Source organism: Sus scrofa, chromosome 11 (assembly GCF_000003025.6).
Source record: "Sus scrofa isolate TJ Tabasco breed Duroc chromosome 11, Sscrofa11.1, whole genome shotgun sequence".
In the NCBI taxonomy this organism is placed as follows: Eukaryota; Metazoa; Chordata; class Mammalia; order Artiodactyla; family Suidae; genus Sus; species Sus scrofa.
Window position 1 is genome coordinate 78937433 of NC_010453.5, and position 15274 is coordinate 78952706.

General features: G+C 60.0%; 2 protein-coding genes and 1 long non-coding RNA gene across 8 annotated transcripts in view; 1 reads left to right on the top strand and 2 right to left on the bottom strand.

Annotated features, from left to right (window-relative positions):
- On the top strand, nt 822–14817 carry LOC110255870. 3 transcript variants are annotated; one of them, XR_002336797.1, is made up of 6 exons: nt 822–911; nt 8995–9051; nt 9445–9497; nt 12035–12207; nt 12530–12795; nt 12944–14817. It is a non-coding gene; the product is annotated as an uncharacterized LOC110255870 (long non-coding RNA). The 3 variants fall into 3 exon arrangements; XR_002336796.1 differs by having other exon boundaries at nt 12530–14817; XR_002336798.1 differs by lacking the exon at nt 9445–9497 and having other exon boundaries at nt 12530–14817.
- On the bottom strand, nt 3772–8882 carry LOC106504737. Of its 2 annotated transcripts, none has more exons than XM_021065991.1 (4): nt 8097–8882; nt 6772–6839; nt 4829–4901; nt 3772–4753 (listed from the first exon to the last, which is right to left on the bottom strand). In XM_021065991.1, exons 1-3 carry the CDS (start codon nt 8286–8288, stop codon nt 4841–4843), a joined length of 321 nt encoding a protein of 106 aa, XP_020921650.1. In that variant the 5' UTR covers nt 8289–8882; the 3' UTR covers nt 3772–4753; nt 4829–4840. The 2 variants fall into 2 exon arrangements, with proteins under 2 accessions (XP_020921650.1, XP_020921651.1); XM_021065992.1 differs by having other exon boundaries at nt 4492–4608.
- Nucleotides 13585–15274, bottom strand: part of RASA3 (RAS p21 protein activator 3) — a 76975-nt gene continuing 75285 nt past the window's right edge. For all 3 annotated transcript variants that reach the window (XM_003131110.5, XM_021065987.1, XM_021065990.1), the window contains one exon: nt 13585–14945. In XM_003131110.5, the coding sequence (XP_003131158.2) occupies nt 14870–14945 (76 nt within the window). In that variant the 3' untranslated portion in view covers nt 13585–14869. The remainder of the gene's footprint in view (nt 14946–15274) is intronic.

Here is a 15274-nt window from a genome sequence, read left to right on the forward strand (position 1 = left end):
GGCCACTGTTTTTTGTTTTAGCAAACTTGGCCCTCAGTGCTATTTAACCAATAAAAGTTTGGCTGCTGTCCCCGAGCTGTGAAGTGGGGCTCTGGCTGAGGCCAGAACAAACAGAGCCTGGGGGCACAGGGTGCGGGTGGGGGTGCTGGCCCTCCGCCAAGCTGCCTCCTCACCCACCAGCCTTGCTTTTGTTGGATTTCAAGCTGTTCTCTCAAATACCGTTCAGGACATCCCGTTTCTCCCTCTTCAGTGAGGACAAGGATTGGTAGACTGGGTCCCTGACAGCCGCCTCTCAACAGCCGGACTGGGACCATTGGCCTCAGGGCCTCTTGCTTTCCGTTCCTGTGGCAACCACTGTTTGGGGTAAATTGCATCCTTGAGCTCCAGGGCTGCTGGTGAGGCTGCGAGCTGCTGGACACTGGCGCTGTGCCCTTATTTTCACATCTTCTCTTTGCTCCCGGCCCCCCAGCACCTGGAGGAGTGCCTGGCACAGCGGGGGCTGCATCCGCGCTTCATAAGAATGGGAAAGAGCCGTGCGCCTCGCCACACCGGGCTCAGCGCCGAATGTCCGCTAAGAACCAGCATCTCTGCAACCCGTGATCACAGTCGGAAGACTCTCTGCTGCTTGAAACACACACACACGAATAGCGTCTTGGAATCCAGAAGGGCTGCCTCGTACTGAGCTGGCGAAAGAGGCAGGACGGGTGGTTCCTTAGTGTTGGCAGAAAGGCTGTTCACACACAAGAGGTTTTCATCAAGTTCGAAGGACTTTTTAGGAGCCCAGAGTTAGAAAAGACAGACATAACTTAAGAGCCCACAAGTGCAGGTCCATCAGGAACCGTGGCTCCAGGATGCAAGGGTCAGCCCTCCTCCATGCCGTGCGCCTGGGCAGGGCAGCCCAGGGCCCAGTGGTAGGTGAACTGTGCCTTCCTGGCTTGCTCCCTCCCCATGCTTCGGGGCCGTCAGCACAACTGCTCCTCCCACCCTCTCCAGGAGCCCACATCAAGCCTTGGGACCCGAGGGGGGACCGACAGAAACATCCTACTTCTCTGAAGCCCGGTCCCAAGTGCATGCAGATGGAGGGGGACCTGGGGCAGGGGGGCATCTAGCCAGACCTAATTAGGGTTCGTGCCGCCCAGCCCACATAACTGTCTTGTTGACTTAAATGCTGGGGTCCTCCCTGGTCAGGACATGGGGTGGGGGGCACGGGGACGTAGGGGGTGTGCTTGGGGACACATGGGGGACATGGGGACACTGGAGGACACTGGGCACTGGCCTCAGGGTGTTGCAGTCTGAGTGAGCTTTGCGTTTGTCTGTGCGAAGGGTGTCAGGGCAGCACCGAAGCATCTGTCTGGGGGTGGGTTTCCACGAGCCCAGCATTGTCCACCCTCCAGGACGCTCAGGACTCTGACAGAGGCACAGGGAGGTCTGTCTGTCTACCCTGCTGACCTCAGGGGGTCATGGTGTGGGGAGGGCGAGCAGGCCGGACACTTGACCTCCCAGCTTCATGTAAACTATGAGCCCTGGACTGGAGGGGCCACGGTGGCTGGGCACACAGGGCCTGGGTCAAGCAAGCCCCCCTCCCCCGCGACCGATGGCCGCCATCAACTCGCGTTCTGGCTCCTTTAGTGAGTAGACAATCACTAAAATGAACCACCTCTATCGCGCCATCGCCTCCTGGTGAAAAACAGCGGCGGTGAGGGCGCCGGCCCGCCACCAGGGGGCGCGCTGGGCAAGCGCGGTCGCGGCGCCAGGCGGCTGGGGGAGGGCGGGCTGCGGCGGGGGACCTGGTTTCACGTCCATTTCCTGGGAGCAGCAGGAAACGGCTTGACATTCGTAGCTGTCGCAGCATCAGCACATGTCAGTTGGCGCTCTGGCACGGCGGTCACTGAGGGCAGGAGCCAGTGCGGGTATCCGGGTCACGGCCGCTAGTGAGTGACCAGCGTCCCCCAGAGCACCTCCCGCCCCTCCCCCGCACGACCCCCCGCGTTCCTGCGGCAACGCGGGAAGCCGGTAGGGCCCACCTTGCAGAATTAGTGAAGGAAAACGTGCAAAACGGCTCAGGACAGTTCCTCCGCCCTTGAGGTGTCTGCCACTGTGGGTCCGTCTCCTCCACGCCTTCCCCGCCGGGGTCCACCGTCATTCCACGGCCGGGGCCAATCTGCGCGCTTGAGCAGGTGTGCCTTGCCCCGGCATCCCTTTCCAGAGGGAAGCAGCTCATTTTGCGGGGCTACTGCAGATAAATCAGGGTGCGCCCCGTGTCCACGCTGTCCCCCGCCCCCAGGGAATGAAGGCCAGGCTTTGCTCAACCATCCCCATGTCCCCAGCACCTGGACAATGCCCCGCTCGCTCGTGGTAGGCCTTCAGCAAACATTTATGGACCATCCTGGGGAAAGGGCTTAAGACATTAAAAACAAAACAATCAAACCGGGGCAATGCGGTGTGAATTTTGCAAAAAAGCTCTATTTACCTATCTCTATGTAGGTCTCTCGGTATATACGGAGAGACTAAGGCGACACTCGAGAGAAATTGGTGAAAATTCTGACCGTGGAAATCTGAGGGTAAGGCGATGACGAGTTAAATGTGCTTTACTAGTTCCCACATTACTCCCGAGGAAAATGCATGTTGGGTCTGGGGACAAGTTGGAGGCAATGCCTGTTTGCAGGGTGAGAGGTGCCGAGGCTCTGGCTGGGGGCTGTCTGCTCCCCGCTGCTGTGTCGGAGTAGGTCTGGGGTCAGCAGGGAGGAGGCGGCTGCGGCAAACCTGGAGCCTGCGACTGTGCCCCTGCCGGCTGAGTATGGACCCTGAGGTCGGTGCCTCTGGGCAAGGCCGGGGAGGGCACAGCGGCCTGGGCTGGATACTCTGGCTTCCCTCCTGCTCTGAGGTGGGCGTATCAGCCGCAGCAGTGAGCTACCGGTCCTCCCTGCTCTCGAATAAACAGATTTCCTCAAGGTGGTCTGCTCGTTTTCAACCCGCAAGGCCCGCGTCTGTCCTCCTCACGCTTGGGACTGGTGTGCACGCTGGTGGGAAGGTTGAGCCCCGCGGCCGTGCTGCACGGGTAGGGCCCTTGCAAAGGCGCTTCCGCCGAAGACCTCACAGGCCTAGGGGGCCAGAATGGGGTTTCAGGGCCACCCCCCCCCGCCCCTCCAGGTTTCCACAGGGCCGCCAGGACTGGCTCCCCACAGACACCCCAGAAGAAACAGGAGGTTCATCTTATTTCAGAGGGTTTACACATTAGTGGAAGGTCACTACCACGCCAGCCAGGTTGAATGCACGTGGGTGCCTTCCTGCTCTGGGCCCTCTGTGGCCAGACGGGCCGCTCTGAAAGGGGCCAGCTGCATGTGGTGGCAGGGTACTGCCCAGGGCCAGTCACCCCTGGCCTGTGGCGGAGGGCCCGGTGCAGCAGAGCCAGAACGACTCAGGCCCAGAGGGCCTCCTCCGGCTGCTTCTCTTGGTGCCTTTCTCGGTGGCCAGGTGCCAAAGCTGAGGGCTGGGACGGGGCACTGGTGAAACTGACAGCACCAATGCCCTGAACCCAGACCGGGACTCAAACGCACCCTAAAGCCAGATTGGGACTTGAACCCATGGTTTTAAATTACACTCACTCCCCTGGTGTCTGGACTCACTGAAGTTCAGGTTCTTTATGCCTCCGTGCAGAAGGAACTCAGCGAGAGACAAAGGGATAGGCAAGAAATAGATTTATTAAGATAGGACGCTGGTGAGAGATGCAAGCGGGCAGGCAAGGAGGCTCTACCCAAGCATTAGGTGGGCTACAGTTTTATCCTCCAAGGGGAGTGGGGGTGGGGAAAGCCTGCCTCTTCCTTTCTCTTCTGAACCTGAATGCAGACCTCACCCCATCCCGCACCCAAAGACCTGAGGCAATTCTCGAACTTCCACCAGTCAAGCAGCCTGCCTTGTTCTGATGGCTTTCTTGAGCAGTTATTAACTTACAGTGATCTCCCAGCCTCCCCTGGGTTTCCCTCTCACCTGTGGTCCCTTATGGGGACTTCGACAGCTACCTGTGTCTACTCCATCCCTGTCACTACCGTGATGCTTCCGTCTCCAGGGGACAAGCAGCAGACCCAGATTCTGGGGGGCCATGGGGTCAGTCCTGTGCCCAGCACACCATGAGTGGTCAGCAGAGTTGCCTCGTCTATGCTCGGTTCCGACAGCTGGGCAGCACCCCGCCCCCGGCCAGCTTCTTGGGCCGGTTCTCCCTTTGGGCAGTGGTGGCCGCGGGGGGAGAACTGAGCTGATGCCCATGGTGGCCTTCGAGGGTTTCACCTGTGTCCTCTGACCTCCGGTCTCAGAGATGCTGCTTGGCCCCTGCCCATGTCCTCCTGCATGCTCCTGTGTGGCCGTGCATGGGCATGTGGACCGCGCGTCACGTGTGCTATGTGTGCACGTGCACACAGGCCGGTCCTGAGCTGCCTCCCTTCCCTAATTTACATTTCGTGGGATGAGAGGTATGAAAAGAAGGGACAGCCCTCGGCCTCGAGAGGGAGTACATCCTCCATCCCTCTTTATTGGGTCTTTTTAAGAGATGGCGTCATCGCTTCCGAGCCGTGGGGGTCACGTGTGGTGGTCACAGAGCCTCTGAAACAGTGCCTGGGGCAGAAAGTCAGCTGCCAGGCTATGTCTGGTGTAGCCAAATCCATCCCCACATGGGGTGGGGAGAGAGGTTCGTGCGGTGTCTCTCTGGGCCCCTCCCGGGTCTGGCCGACCCCAGGAGACTGAAGTGGAGACCCTGTACCTGGGCAGAGGGGTGGGTGTCGGGTGGACCCGGGCCGGCGGGGGGGGCCCCCCACCTCCTACCCGTGTGAATTACCTTCTCTCGCAGCTACGCGCTCTCCTTGGCTTTCTTTCTGGTGGAGTAGGGGATGCAGCACACCCAGCCGGTCCTGGAGGCCGAGGGGCAGGCGGTGAAGGCCCCCCAGCAGGGGGCCAGGGAAGCACCCCCACCCCACCCGCAAGTCCAGGGCAGCCCGTTTCCCAGCCTGCCCCCACCTCTTTTGTTTCCTGCTCCGGGGGGAACCCCTTGAACACAAGGGACCTTAAGGCCAGCCGAGCAGAGCCACACAGCTCCCTCCCCCACAGCCTGCTGGGCAGAGGTGCTGCAGGCTGACGGTGGGGCCCCAGGGGTGCCAGCATTTCCAGAGCATCGCCACCATGCCTGCTCAACAAGGGGTGGGCTCTGGGGTTTCCATGTGCCACCAATGTTGCTTCTGGGATGAGGTGGTGGCCCCTTCCCTCCCAAGGGGCCACTAGAGCTCAGTGCCAAAGTGCCCCTGCGGGCAGCTAGAGGGCTGCAAGTGTGCGATGCCTGAGGGGGACAGCTGAACAGATGAGGCTCAGCTCTGAGGGAAGCTGAAGCTGTAGGTCTGTGACCCCACCTGGCAAGTGTCCAGGCCGGGGCCCCGTGGAGGGACCCTGTCCTGCTGGCCAAGCAGCTATGGCAGCTGAGGATAGTTCTTGGGCCCTGGCCTGCCCACGGGGTCTCTGGGGCACCTGAGTGTTGGGGGTGGGGAGCCAAGCCCAAGAAGCCAAGAGGGTGGGCCAGGGGCGGAAAGCCAACGGCCAGGCTGCGTCCAGTGCGGCCAAATCAGTCACCAGGCCCACGAAGCAGTGGTGAGAACGCCATCTGCTTAGGACAGACTGTCCTGCATCAAGTGCAGGTTTGGGAGCGTGCCGGGCAAGGCTGACGTCTCAGTAAAGCCCGCGTGCCAGCTGCGTGAGCTGAGGTCAGGTTCTGGGGATGGCACCTCCGCACCCCTCTCCCTAACACCCAAACCTAGGGAAGTAGTAACAACAGCTGCCGGTAAGCAACGTAATAACGCTGTGAACGCACACAGCTGATGACCCAGGAAAAGTCTGGGTTGGCCTCTGTGCCCGGCAGCCCTTCAGGGCCATGCAGAGTTCCCAGGGTTTCCAAGAGGTGGCACTTGGGTGTTTAAAACTTTCCCTCTGTGTTGTCCTGTTTTACATTTGTTTTGTAATTTATTTATATTTGCTTTTTAGGGCCATATCCACGGCATATGGAGGTTCCCGGGCTAGGGGTCAAATCAGAGCTGCAGCTGCCAGCCTACACCACAGCTACAGCAACACCGGATCCTTAACCCACTGAATGAGGCCAGGGATGGAACCCGTGTCCTCGAGGCTACTAGTCAGATCCATTTCCAGGGAGCCACAATGGGAATTCCCTCTTTCATTTATTTTAAATGACAGTGTATCAGTTTTGCAAAGGAAATAGAGAAATATTTCTTTCAAAAATCATGCGAGCAAATGAGTCAAGATATGAATACGGTTCTTGATTCAGAGTGGTGGAGAGTGGATAAATGGCTATTTCCTGCTGTGTGTTTCTCCGGAGCGTTTGAAATACCGTAGATCCATGCCCTTAGGTGAGCATCTCGCTGCTCACAGCGCACTTCCCAGCCTCCCAGTCTCTATGCCTTGGGGCTAGGTAGTCGCGACACACTGCCCCTGCCCTGACGGTCCCAGCCAGGCCCACTCTGCTTTGCTGGGCAGCAGGAACCCCAGCCTCACCCTCTTCCTCCCATCTCTCCTTCCCTCCTGCCCTGGCTTCCTCTTGACTGATGGGGACAGAAGAGGGCTGGCGTGGGGCGGGTTAGGGCGGGGCTCCAGCCCTCCAGCTTCGGCAGATGCTTAGGTCCCTGCTGTGCCCAGAGGAGGGAGAAGGCACGTGGACTCGCTCTGCCCCCAGGAAACCGTGGGAAAAGGCCGCACTTCCCCGAGTGTGCACCCATCACTCACTCGTCCTCTGACAGATCCCCCATGTCCAGCTGGGACGGCTTCTCTTCTTTCATGGCACATGTGATCACCTATGGGAGGTGGTGGGAGCAGATTAGGGGACAGGGGAGGGGGCAAACCTGCTGGACCTGCGCAGGGATGATGGGGGCGTGGAGGCTGCGCTGGCCCTGGGCACCCTCCCACAAGATGGGGCTCTGTCGGGTGGACATTTCTACTTAAGGGACCCAGAGCAAGGAACCATGACCTTGATGTGAGCCACCATGACCTCTGGGGTATAGGTCAAAAGACCTGGGCCCTTAGTCACAACTCTGCCCTGGCGGACCCTTCTGGAGTCCTTGAAACCTCTGGTGTCACCATGGTAGCCTTGAGAGGGTCAATAACCAGCTCTCTTCACCACAGAGCATGTTCTGAGGGCAAAGAGAAAGTGCAATCTGAAAAAGAACAGCCCTTGATAGGAGCTTACATTTGCCAAGAGGGGACTGCTCACTAGAGCAAAGAAATGGAGAAAGACATTTGAGAATCCTTTTACAGAAAAGGAAGGATTACGACAATGACTATGGGACAATGGTGACGGTGGTGACGTGATGAGGACGGTGGTGTGGGCGGTGGTGGTGAGGGGTGGAGGTGGGGTGGTGATGGTGACGTGAAGGTGGTGGTGGTGAGGGTGGAGAAGTGGAGGTGATGGTGATGATGCAGCGGTGGTGACGGCGGTGACGGTGGTGACGTGATGAGGACGGTGGTGTGGGCGGTGGCCGTCATGGTGCTGCTGATGGTGGTGGGGGCGATGGTGAATTGTGGTGGGGGCAGTGGTCATGCGGGTGGTGGTGGTGGCGATGGGGATGCCTATTACTGGAGCTTTCTGGGCACTGGGCACTGTTCTGAGGGCTTCACTAAACAACGCTGGGGTGTGGGTACTGCTAAGATCCCCACGTTGCAGGTGAGAAAATTGCAGCTCGGGGAGGTATGGTGACTTGTTTGAGTGTTTGCTGGAGCTGGACATGGAGGCCAGTTCTCCCAACTCCCAAGCTCGTGCCTTTTTACCACCCCAGCATGATCCCACAAGGGGTTCTTGGGGCCCCTGGGCACCTTGAAGGTGGACCCAGGCCCTAGAGTCTCTGGTCGTGCAGGAACGGGTGCAGGTTGGAGTCGGGGGAGTGAGGACGAGGTGAAGCGTCCTCTGGGCCCCTGGCCGGTCCTCCACCTGGAGGCCCCGTCTCTGCCTCAGCCTCTGGCCCACGCGAGTGCTGGGCCAGTTCCTGGAAACCCTCATGGCCCTGAGCAAGGCGCCCCCCAGGACGTGGTTTGGCCTTGTGGTCTGAGCGTCTTACCTCCTCGGCATGGTCTCCCAGGTCAATCTCCACAAACACAGATGGTTTCTGTGGATGGAAACCAGAGGCGTGGCTGATGGGTTTGGGCGAGCTGGGGAGGAGTGAGGTTCCGGGCAGCGAGTTGGGCTCTGTCCTGTGGCTGCCTGGGTCCGGGACCACCAGACACAGCCAGGCTTGGCAGGGGCCATCCATGGCAGCTCTGGCAGTGAGGGAGTGGAGGGGTGGCCCTGCTCACCTCCCCTCAGGTCCCTGAGGACCAGGGCCTCTGGGTACCAGGGCGATGCCTGGTGGGCACCTTCTCTGCCCACTACAGACCTGCTCACCTGGGCAGCACCTGAGCTCTGCCTCTACAAACCCACCTGCCCTCTGCCTGAACTTAGAGACCTGCTGAGATGTGTAAGGCCTGGGGGGCTCGAGTGGGGCTGCCCCAGGCCTCAACCAGGCGCCTTGGTGCCATGGAAGTGGAAGCACTTCAGTCAACAGCTGGAGAAGCACTTGGGGAGTGGAGGCCTCCCCCGAGCCCTGGACACGGGCCAAGGACCAGCTGCTGTAAACCTGGTGGGACCCGCCCAGCTCCCCCTCCTTCCCTACGCTTGGATCAGGACAGAAAACTGTTCCCTGGCAGGGTCTTTGGGGAGGGGTACCTCTCAGTGTGGGGCCGCAGGCCGCCACCCCGCAGGGCCCTGAGCACAGTTACTAACTGTGCTGCTTGGCAAGCTGGGCCTGGGGCGCCCAGCACCAGCCGAGAGCACAGAGCTGGATGCCAAAGGCTCAGCTCAGGGCGGGGGGGGGGGGGGGCTTGGTCCAGCCTGCAGCCCATGTGACTCAAGGACAGTGCCTCCACAGCAGGACTGTCTGACTTGTCACCAAAGTGAAAAGCTCTTGCCTCTTTTTCCAGCAGGTCAGCCAGTTTTATGGACTCTGGCTCCTGCTCCTGTAAAAAGACACCAAACAGGTAAGAAAGGCAGGACTCAGGGCTGAGGGGCCGGCAGTGCCTTGGCATCAAAGACCCTTGGCCTGACCTTAGCCTCCGGGGTGCACTTGTCCACGCTCTGCCCTCTGTCCTGCTCCTCCTGGACGCTGGCCTCGGGGGTGTTCACAGCCTCAGGCTCTGCCCTGTCGCCCTCACGGTCCTCCTTCCCCAGGGCGTCCTGGTGCTGTTCCTGCTTGTCCTCCTCCAGGTTAGGCTGGCTGCAGGGGTGGGGGCGGGGGGCGGGAGCCCGGTGGTGACCCAGCGCCCGCGGAGGGGACGAAGCAAGGGCAGAGGATGGGCAGTGGGCAAGGCCCACCTGGGGCAGAGGCACATGTGGGGTGACAGATGCAGCAGGGCTGGTGCTTCTCTCTGCAGAGCTGTCCCCCTAACCTGCCCAAGAGGCCACTTCCTGCAGCCCCACCCCTCAGGTGAGACGCTTCCTTCCTGGACATCTGAGGGGATGTTTGCAGAGCCAGTTCCCGCTCCCAGACAGATGGGGAGGTGGGGGGGGGCTTTGGGGAGGGGCCTGCAGCCCCGAGAGCCCCATGGTCACCTGCCTCGAGCCCCCACCCCAATGTCCTCTTCTAAACTCTGGGCAGCTCCCCGCTGCACGAAGGCCACTCACCAGCTGGCATCTTCCGCATCACTTTTGAGGTCCTTCCCCTGGTCTTCAGACTCTGCAGAGGAAGCGGCTGGCTTGCAGTCAGCCTGTGATGATGCAGGCGGGCCGCCCGTGGGCCAGGGGTGCTGCCTCCACCCTTATGACCGGAGGGTTTTTATCCTGACCTGTTCTGCCGAATCCCCAGCCCCGGAAGCCGCCTGCTTGACTCCTGACCTCAGCACTTAGCAAGCCTCGTGCCAGAGCCTCCAAAGCTCACAGCCCAGCCAAACCCCCGCACCCCCAGCCCCCAGTCCCCAGGGGCCCTCTGCCCTCTCAGGGCACAGGCTGAGGCACTTGGCCAGGAGCAGTCCTCCTGGTCGTCTGGACTTGGAGCAGCAGAAGCAGAGGTGGGATCTGTGCCACACTCAGCCCCTTCAGGATGTGCCTCCTGGCCCCTGAGGGGCACTGCCAGGGTGGGGGCACCTGGCCAGGAAGGGGAGCTGGGCACATGGTCATGGGAGCGGCCCAACCGGAGGGAACAGCTGGGACCTCACGCAGAGCCGTGGTCGGTGAAGGACTAAGGGAAGCTGCATGTCGGTGACCTCACCGGGCAGCGTGAGCCTCTTAAGTGTGAGCTCCGAGCAGGAGACCATGGTTTCCTGGTAAAACGCAGGCTTCTCGCCGCCGGGAGCTGGCAGACCCCGAGGGGTCTCCTACCCCCATTAGGGCCTAAGAGGAAGCCTCCGATAGGTCTTCGGGTCAGCGACAGTCAGGGCCCGTTTCTGTGCAGTCACACCTGAGCCTGAGCTGGCTGAGATGAAGGGGTCTGCAGCTGCTCCAGACTCTCCCCAGCAGCGGGATCCCACGCCCCAGGCACATGTCCACTGGGGGAGTCCAAGCGTCTGATAACATTTCCATGGGAGACCAGGCAGGGTGCCTGCGAGCAGCTGCCACCCCGGAGTTTCCTACAGAATCTGGTGGGCGGATTGGTTGCTCTGTCCTTTCACCTCACAGACCATAGGGCTGAGGGCACCTGATGGACAGAGGAGGTGGTAGCCTGGCTCCTGGCAGATGCCCTGCCTTCTGCTCCTATTTCTTGGCGGAAGCAGTTCCATACAGACCAGGGTGCTTGGGGCACGCATACCTGCTCCGGCCATGCCCTGGCCCCTCTTGGCAGGGTTAGAAATACGCTGGCATGGGTAACGCCCCGACATAAGGTATACTGTACACACTTTACATTTACAAGCCACACACATTAGCGCCCAGCGTGCCAGGAGGCACCTAGCCCCTCAGTTCACAGCGGTCCGGGCCCTGGAGTGGGCTGGGGACTGGCCCCAGGCCCATCACAGTCCCTCGCGTGCGGTCGTCTTCTCCGCGCGCCAATGCCTTCACAGGTCAGTGGTCCTGGTCTCGGTCTGTCCTCCTCACCCCCCACCCGCTGGCCCTGCTTCCTGCAGACTCAGTGCCCAATCCTGCCCCCCTTGGCCTCTGGGTTTTTTTTTTTTTTTTTTTTTTTTGCTATTTCTTCGGGCCGCTCCCGCGGCACATGGAGGTTCCCAGGCTAGGGGTCGAATCAGAGCTGTAGCCACTGGCCTACACCAGAGCCACAGCAATGCGGGATCCGAGCCGCGTCTGCAACCTACACCACAGCTCACAGCAACGCCGGATCGTTAACCCACTGAGCAAGGGCAGGGACCGAACCCGCAACCTCATGGTTCCTCGTCGGATTTGTTAACCACTACGCCATGACGGGAACTCCGGCCTCTGGGGTTTTAGGCAGGGGCAGTGGAAGCCAGGAGGTGGCCCAACCCCCAACCCTGGCCCCAGGAGAGCCGAGTGCCGCCGGCCCCCACCTAGCTCCTTGCACAGCCTCTTGATGCAGCTGGGAGGGTCCCCCTTCTGGTGCAGGCCGCCCACACTCCTGCTTCTTTGCAAGTCAGTCATCTCGCTGGCTGCCTTGAAGTGCCCAGGGCCCACAGCCAAGGGAGGGGCCCCGGGACCCAGCCGGTGCCTCCTGTGTGCAGCTGAGGGGTCCTTCTCCATCGTCCCGCCTTCAGGTCGCGGGAAAGAAGATGCTGGCTCTCACACAGCCTTAGATGGACAGCATGTCTTCTAGGCTCTGCACGAGGAACAGCCCGAGGTGCCAGGGCCCGTTGCTAGGTGGCCCCTGTGACATCACTGCAATGTCAGAGGCCAGAGGCCAGCCAGCCGCCCTTCATGCAGGCCGTGGCTGGAGTGGCGCTCCTTCTGGGCCCCTGGCCCCTCAGCAGAGACGGGGCCGGGCGGCCGGGCCTCACGTGGCTCCGAGGGCACTGCTGGTGCTGGGTCTGCTGAGCCTTTGGATGATCCCACGTTTACTTTCAGGGGCGAAGTCTCAGAGGTGGCGCTGGTGACTCCACTTGGCAGCCTGGGCCTTGGTGGCCTCCTGTGTCGACCCTCTGCCAGCCCTGTGTAGACTCAGCTTCGGGGCGGGGTCTCGGGACAGGCGTGCACGACCTTCACCGGCAGACCCCGGTCTGCATTTTCAGTCCAAGCAGGTTTGCTGGCGTTGCTGTGGGGAAGGGCTCAGACCTGGACTCTGGGAGCTGGTGTCGGGTGGGCTCTGTGTCCTCTCTCCTCGGAGGGTGCACGGCTGTCTCTGCCCATGTCCACACCCCACCCGCCCCTGTGTGTGATCAGCTCTGACGAGGACACAGTCAAACGGTCTGGGGCCACCCTGTGACCTCGCATGACCTCACTCGCCTCTGAAGGCCAGTCTGCAGTGCAGCCGCTCTCTTGAGTCCTGGGATTAGGACGTCACACATCAGTTTAGGGACACAGTTTAGCCCATAACACAGCCTGAGAGAAGGTTTCTGATAGTCTCTTCACAGGGACAAATAGTAGCAGATGTTTCCCCAGGACCCAGCCGACAGCACTTGGTCGTAGATCTTCAGAACGAAGCCAAAGTGTCCGCTTCTGTTTTCCCACACGCATTCGCATCCCCCACATGAAACCACAGGAGGCCGCGGGGCAGCCAGGCAGCCAGGGCGGGTGGCGCCATGGACGCCACTCTGAGGCTCTGCTCTGGAGGTGGACCGAGGTGGCCAGATGATAGGACGGCAGGCTGAGACGGCTCTTCCCTGCAGGTAACAGGTTTTCTGGAGAGAGCCAGTGGATACAGATTGGGGTCCCCAAAGCCCACTGTGACCTGCCATGGGGTCCTGGAAGAGCAGCTCCTGGCTCCCCACTCCCTGGTTCTGTCTTCTCAGCACCCCCGCCCCTGTCCCTCCACAGGGCAGAGCTTCTTGGGCCTTGGTCCCTCCTCTGTGAGCATCTCACACCAGTAGACTCCAGCTAGAAATAAAAAGAGAGCCGGATGGAAACCAAATGGAGGAAACACTGGAAAAAGGAGACGAGAAGATGCATTTTTGCCCTGGGGGGTGTGCTCCCCCTCCCCTGTCCAGAGGGCCCTCGAGCCCACTGCTTTGTTCTGGGAAAAGGAGCTTGTGATGGAACCCGCCTTTCCCATCCTCCTCCAGGTGGATACCCATCTCTGCCCACACTGGTGCCGCACTGGCTCTCCCAGCGCCCGGCTTCACATCTTCCCACCCAGAGAGCATCGTGGTTTCCAGCTCAACCCAAAGCCCTACAACTGGACCTCACCTGTCATCAGGGGGACCTCACTAGTGATCAGAAGGGCCTCACCTGGCATCAGAGGAGCCTTACCTGTCGTCAGGGGGGCCTCATTTGTCATCAGGGAGGCCTCACCTGTTGTCCTGGGACCCTCACCTGTCACGTGAGGGACCTCGTCTGTTGTCAGAGGGCCTCACCTGTCATCACAGATATGTCACCCAGTCTCCCACCTCCCTCACTCCACCACACACCCCCATCTGCATTTTCAATGGGCGCGCCTGTGAAACTAAGCCAGTCTCAGAAAGAATAAAACATCCATTTTAATCGACCAGTAAAATACATCGCAAATCATTAGTATCTTACAAACAGAAACACTGAGTTACAAATCCGTGTTGAAAATTGCAGTTCAGGGCAGCCTCATAGTCGTGTGCTCTGAGTTTCCTTTTGGCAACATTTCTTCCACCATTTTTGTGACAACAGGTAATGTTACTCTCTGCCACTTGGGTTAGGAGTCTGAACAATGACAGGCGCAGAGCACCTGGTCCTACGGGGCCTTTCCGAAGTCGGGCTGCAGTCAAGGACTGTTAGGGAGTCAGCAATGGCTCATGAGGGTCCCCAGCCCCAGGAGCAAACTGGGCAGACAGCCCCCAGCGGCTTCAGACGGTGAACATGGCTCCTGGCCCCAGTGTCCCCGGCATCGGCAGGCCCAGGAGTCCCCTCCCCCCTACTCCCTGGAGGCCCTTTACTCGGCTGCGTGAGACACACCCATTCCCATTCTGTCCTGTGGTAGCACCTCCCCGGAGTGGTACAGGTTTGGATGTTCTGAGTTACTTTATATCAAAGAGCTAATTAAAAACAGTCCTTTAAAAACATTAAGAAAAACAGCTTGAAAATAACGCTATTTTATTTTTCTATTTTAGTCTTCCCCAAACTGCCACCATGGTGGCAAGTGTGGATTCTACTTTTAAGCCCCACTGACAGCAAACAACACAACTTTGCCTGATGTGGGGGCCAGGAGGATGCCCAGCTCAGCCTGTCGCCGGCTCACGCAGCAGCCACAGGCCGTGGATGCACCTCAGCAGCAGGCCAGGGGCTCCCAGCTCAGGAATGAAGCCCAGGGCCCCCAGAAACTCTCTGCAAAAGGACCCGTACCCCTAAGTACCGAGAGCGTCCTCAACTGGCATCTCCGTGCAGTTCTGACCCTCCAGCCAGGAACTACGACAACATCAAGCTGAACCAGGAGGCTGTGTGCCCAGAGGAAAAGAACAAGGCTCACAGTTCCCCAAGTGGCAGCTGACGGGTGGAGAGGGCAGGAGTCATGGACCAGCAGGGCAAACGTGCATGCGACACAGGAGCGCATGCTCTGCGAGGATGCGGCGTCGCCGGCACCCAGTTCTGGCAAGGCCAGCTTAGGTCCCCTGCCACTGGCACGAATCAGGTGCACGGCCGCTCTGGAAATAGCCCAGGTGCCTCAGAGGTTCACGAGCTCCATGCCTGTCATGCTGCGAGCACCTAGCTGGCTCTTCCTCCCCAAACACGGGCTTTCCTGGTGCAGCTCCGGCCCATCTGGGACAGGGTCCGTGGGTGTCACATGGAATGGGCGGGGGTCTCAGACTGCTGCCTGATGTAGCTCTGGAAGCTCTTGTCTCCAATGGGGTGTTCCCTGTGGGGGCAGTGAGGAGAGAATGAGGCAGAGGCCCCTCTGTTGCTCGCGCTCTTCTCAATGTCAGCCGTCCTTCGCTGCCTATAATTGTGACGCACATTCATCACAATAAACGTGGAAAATACAAACAAGCAAAGGAAGAACTCAGCCTAAAACTGCTGTGGAAGCTCCCACCGTGACCCTGGTCTCCACGTGTGGCTCATGCATGCACACGTGTGCAGACCGCGCACTCTGTTCTATTAGCTGACAGACGCTGGCACGGCTGCCGCCACAGGAAGCAGGGCCACAAGTGACCGGCTGTTTCCAATGCGGTGGCTTTGTCACCTTCA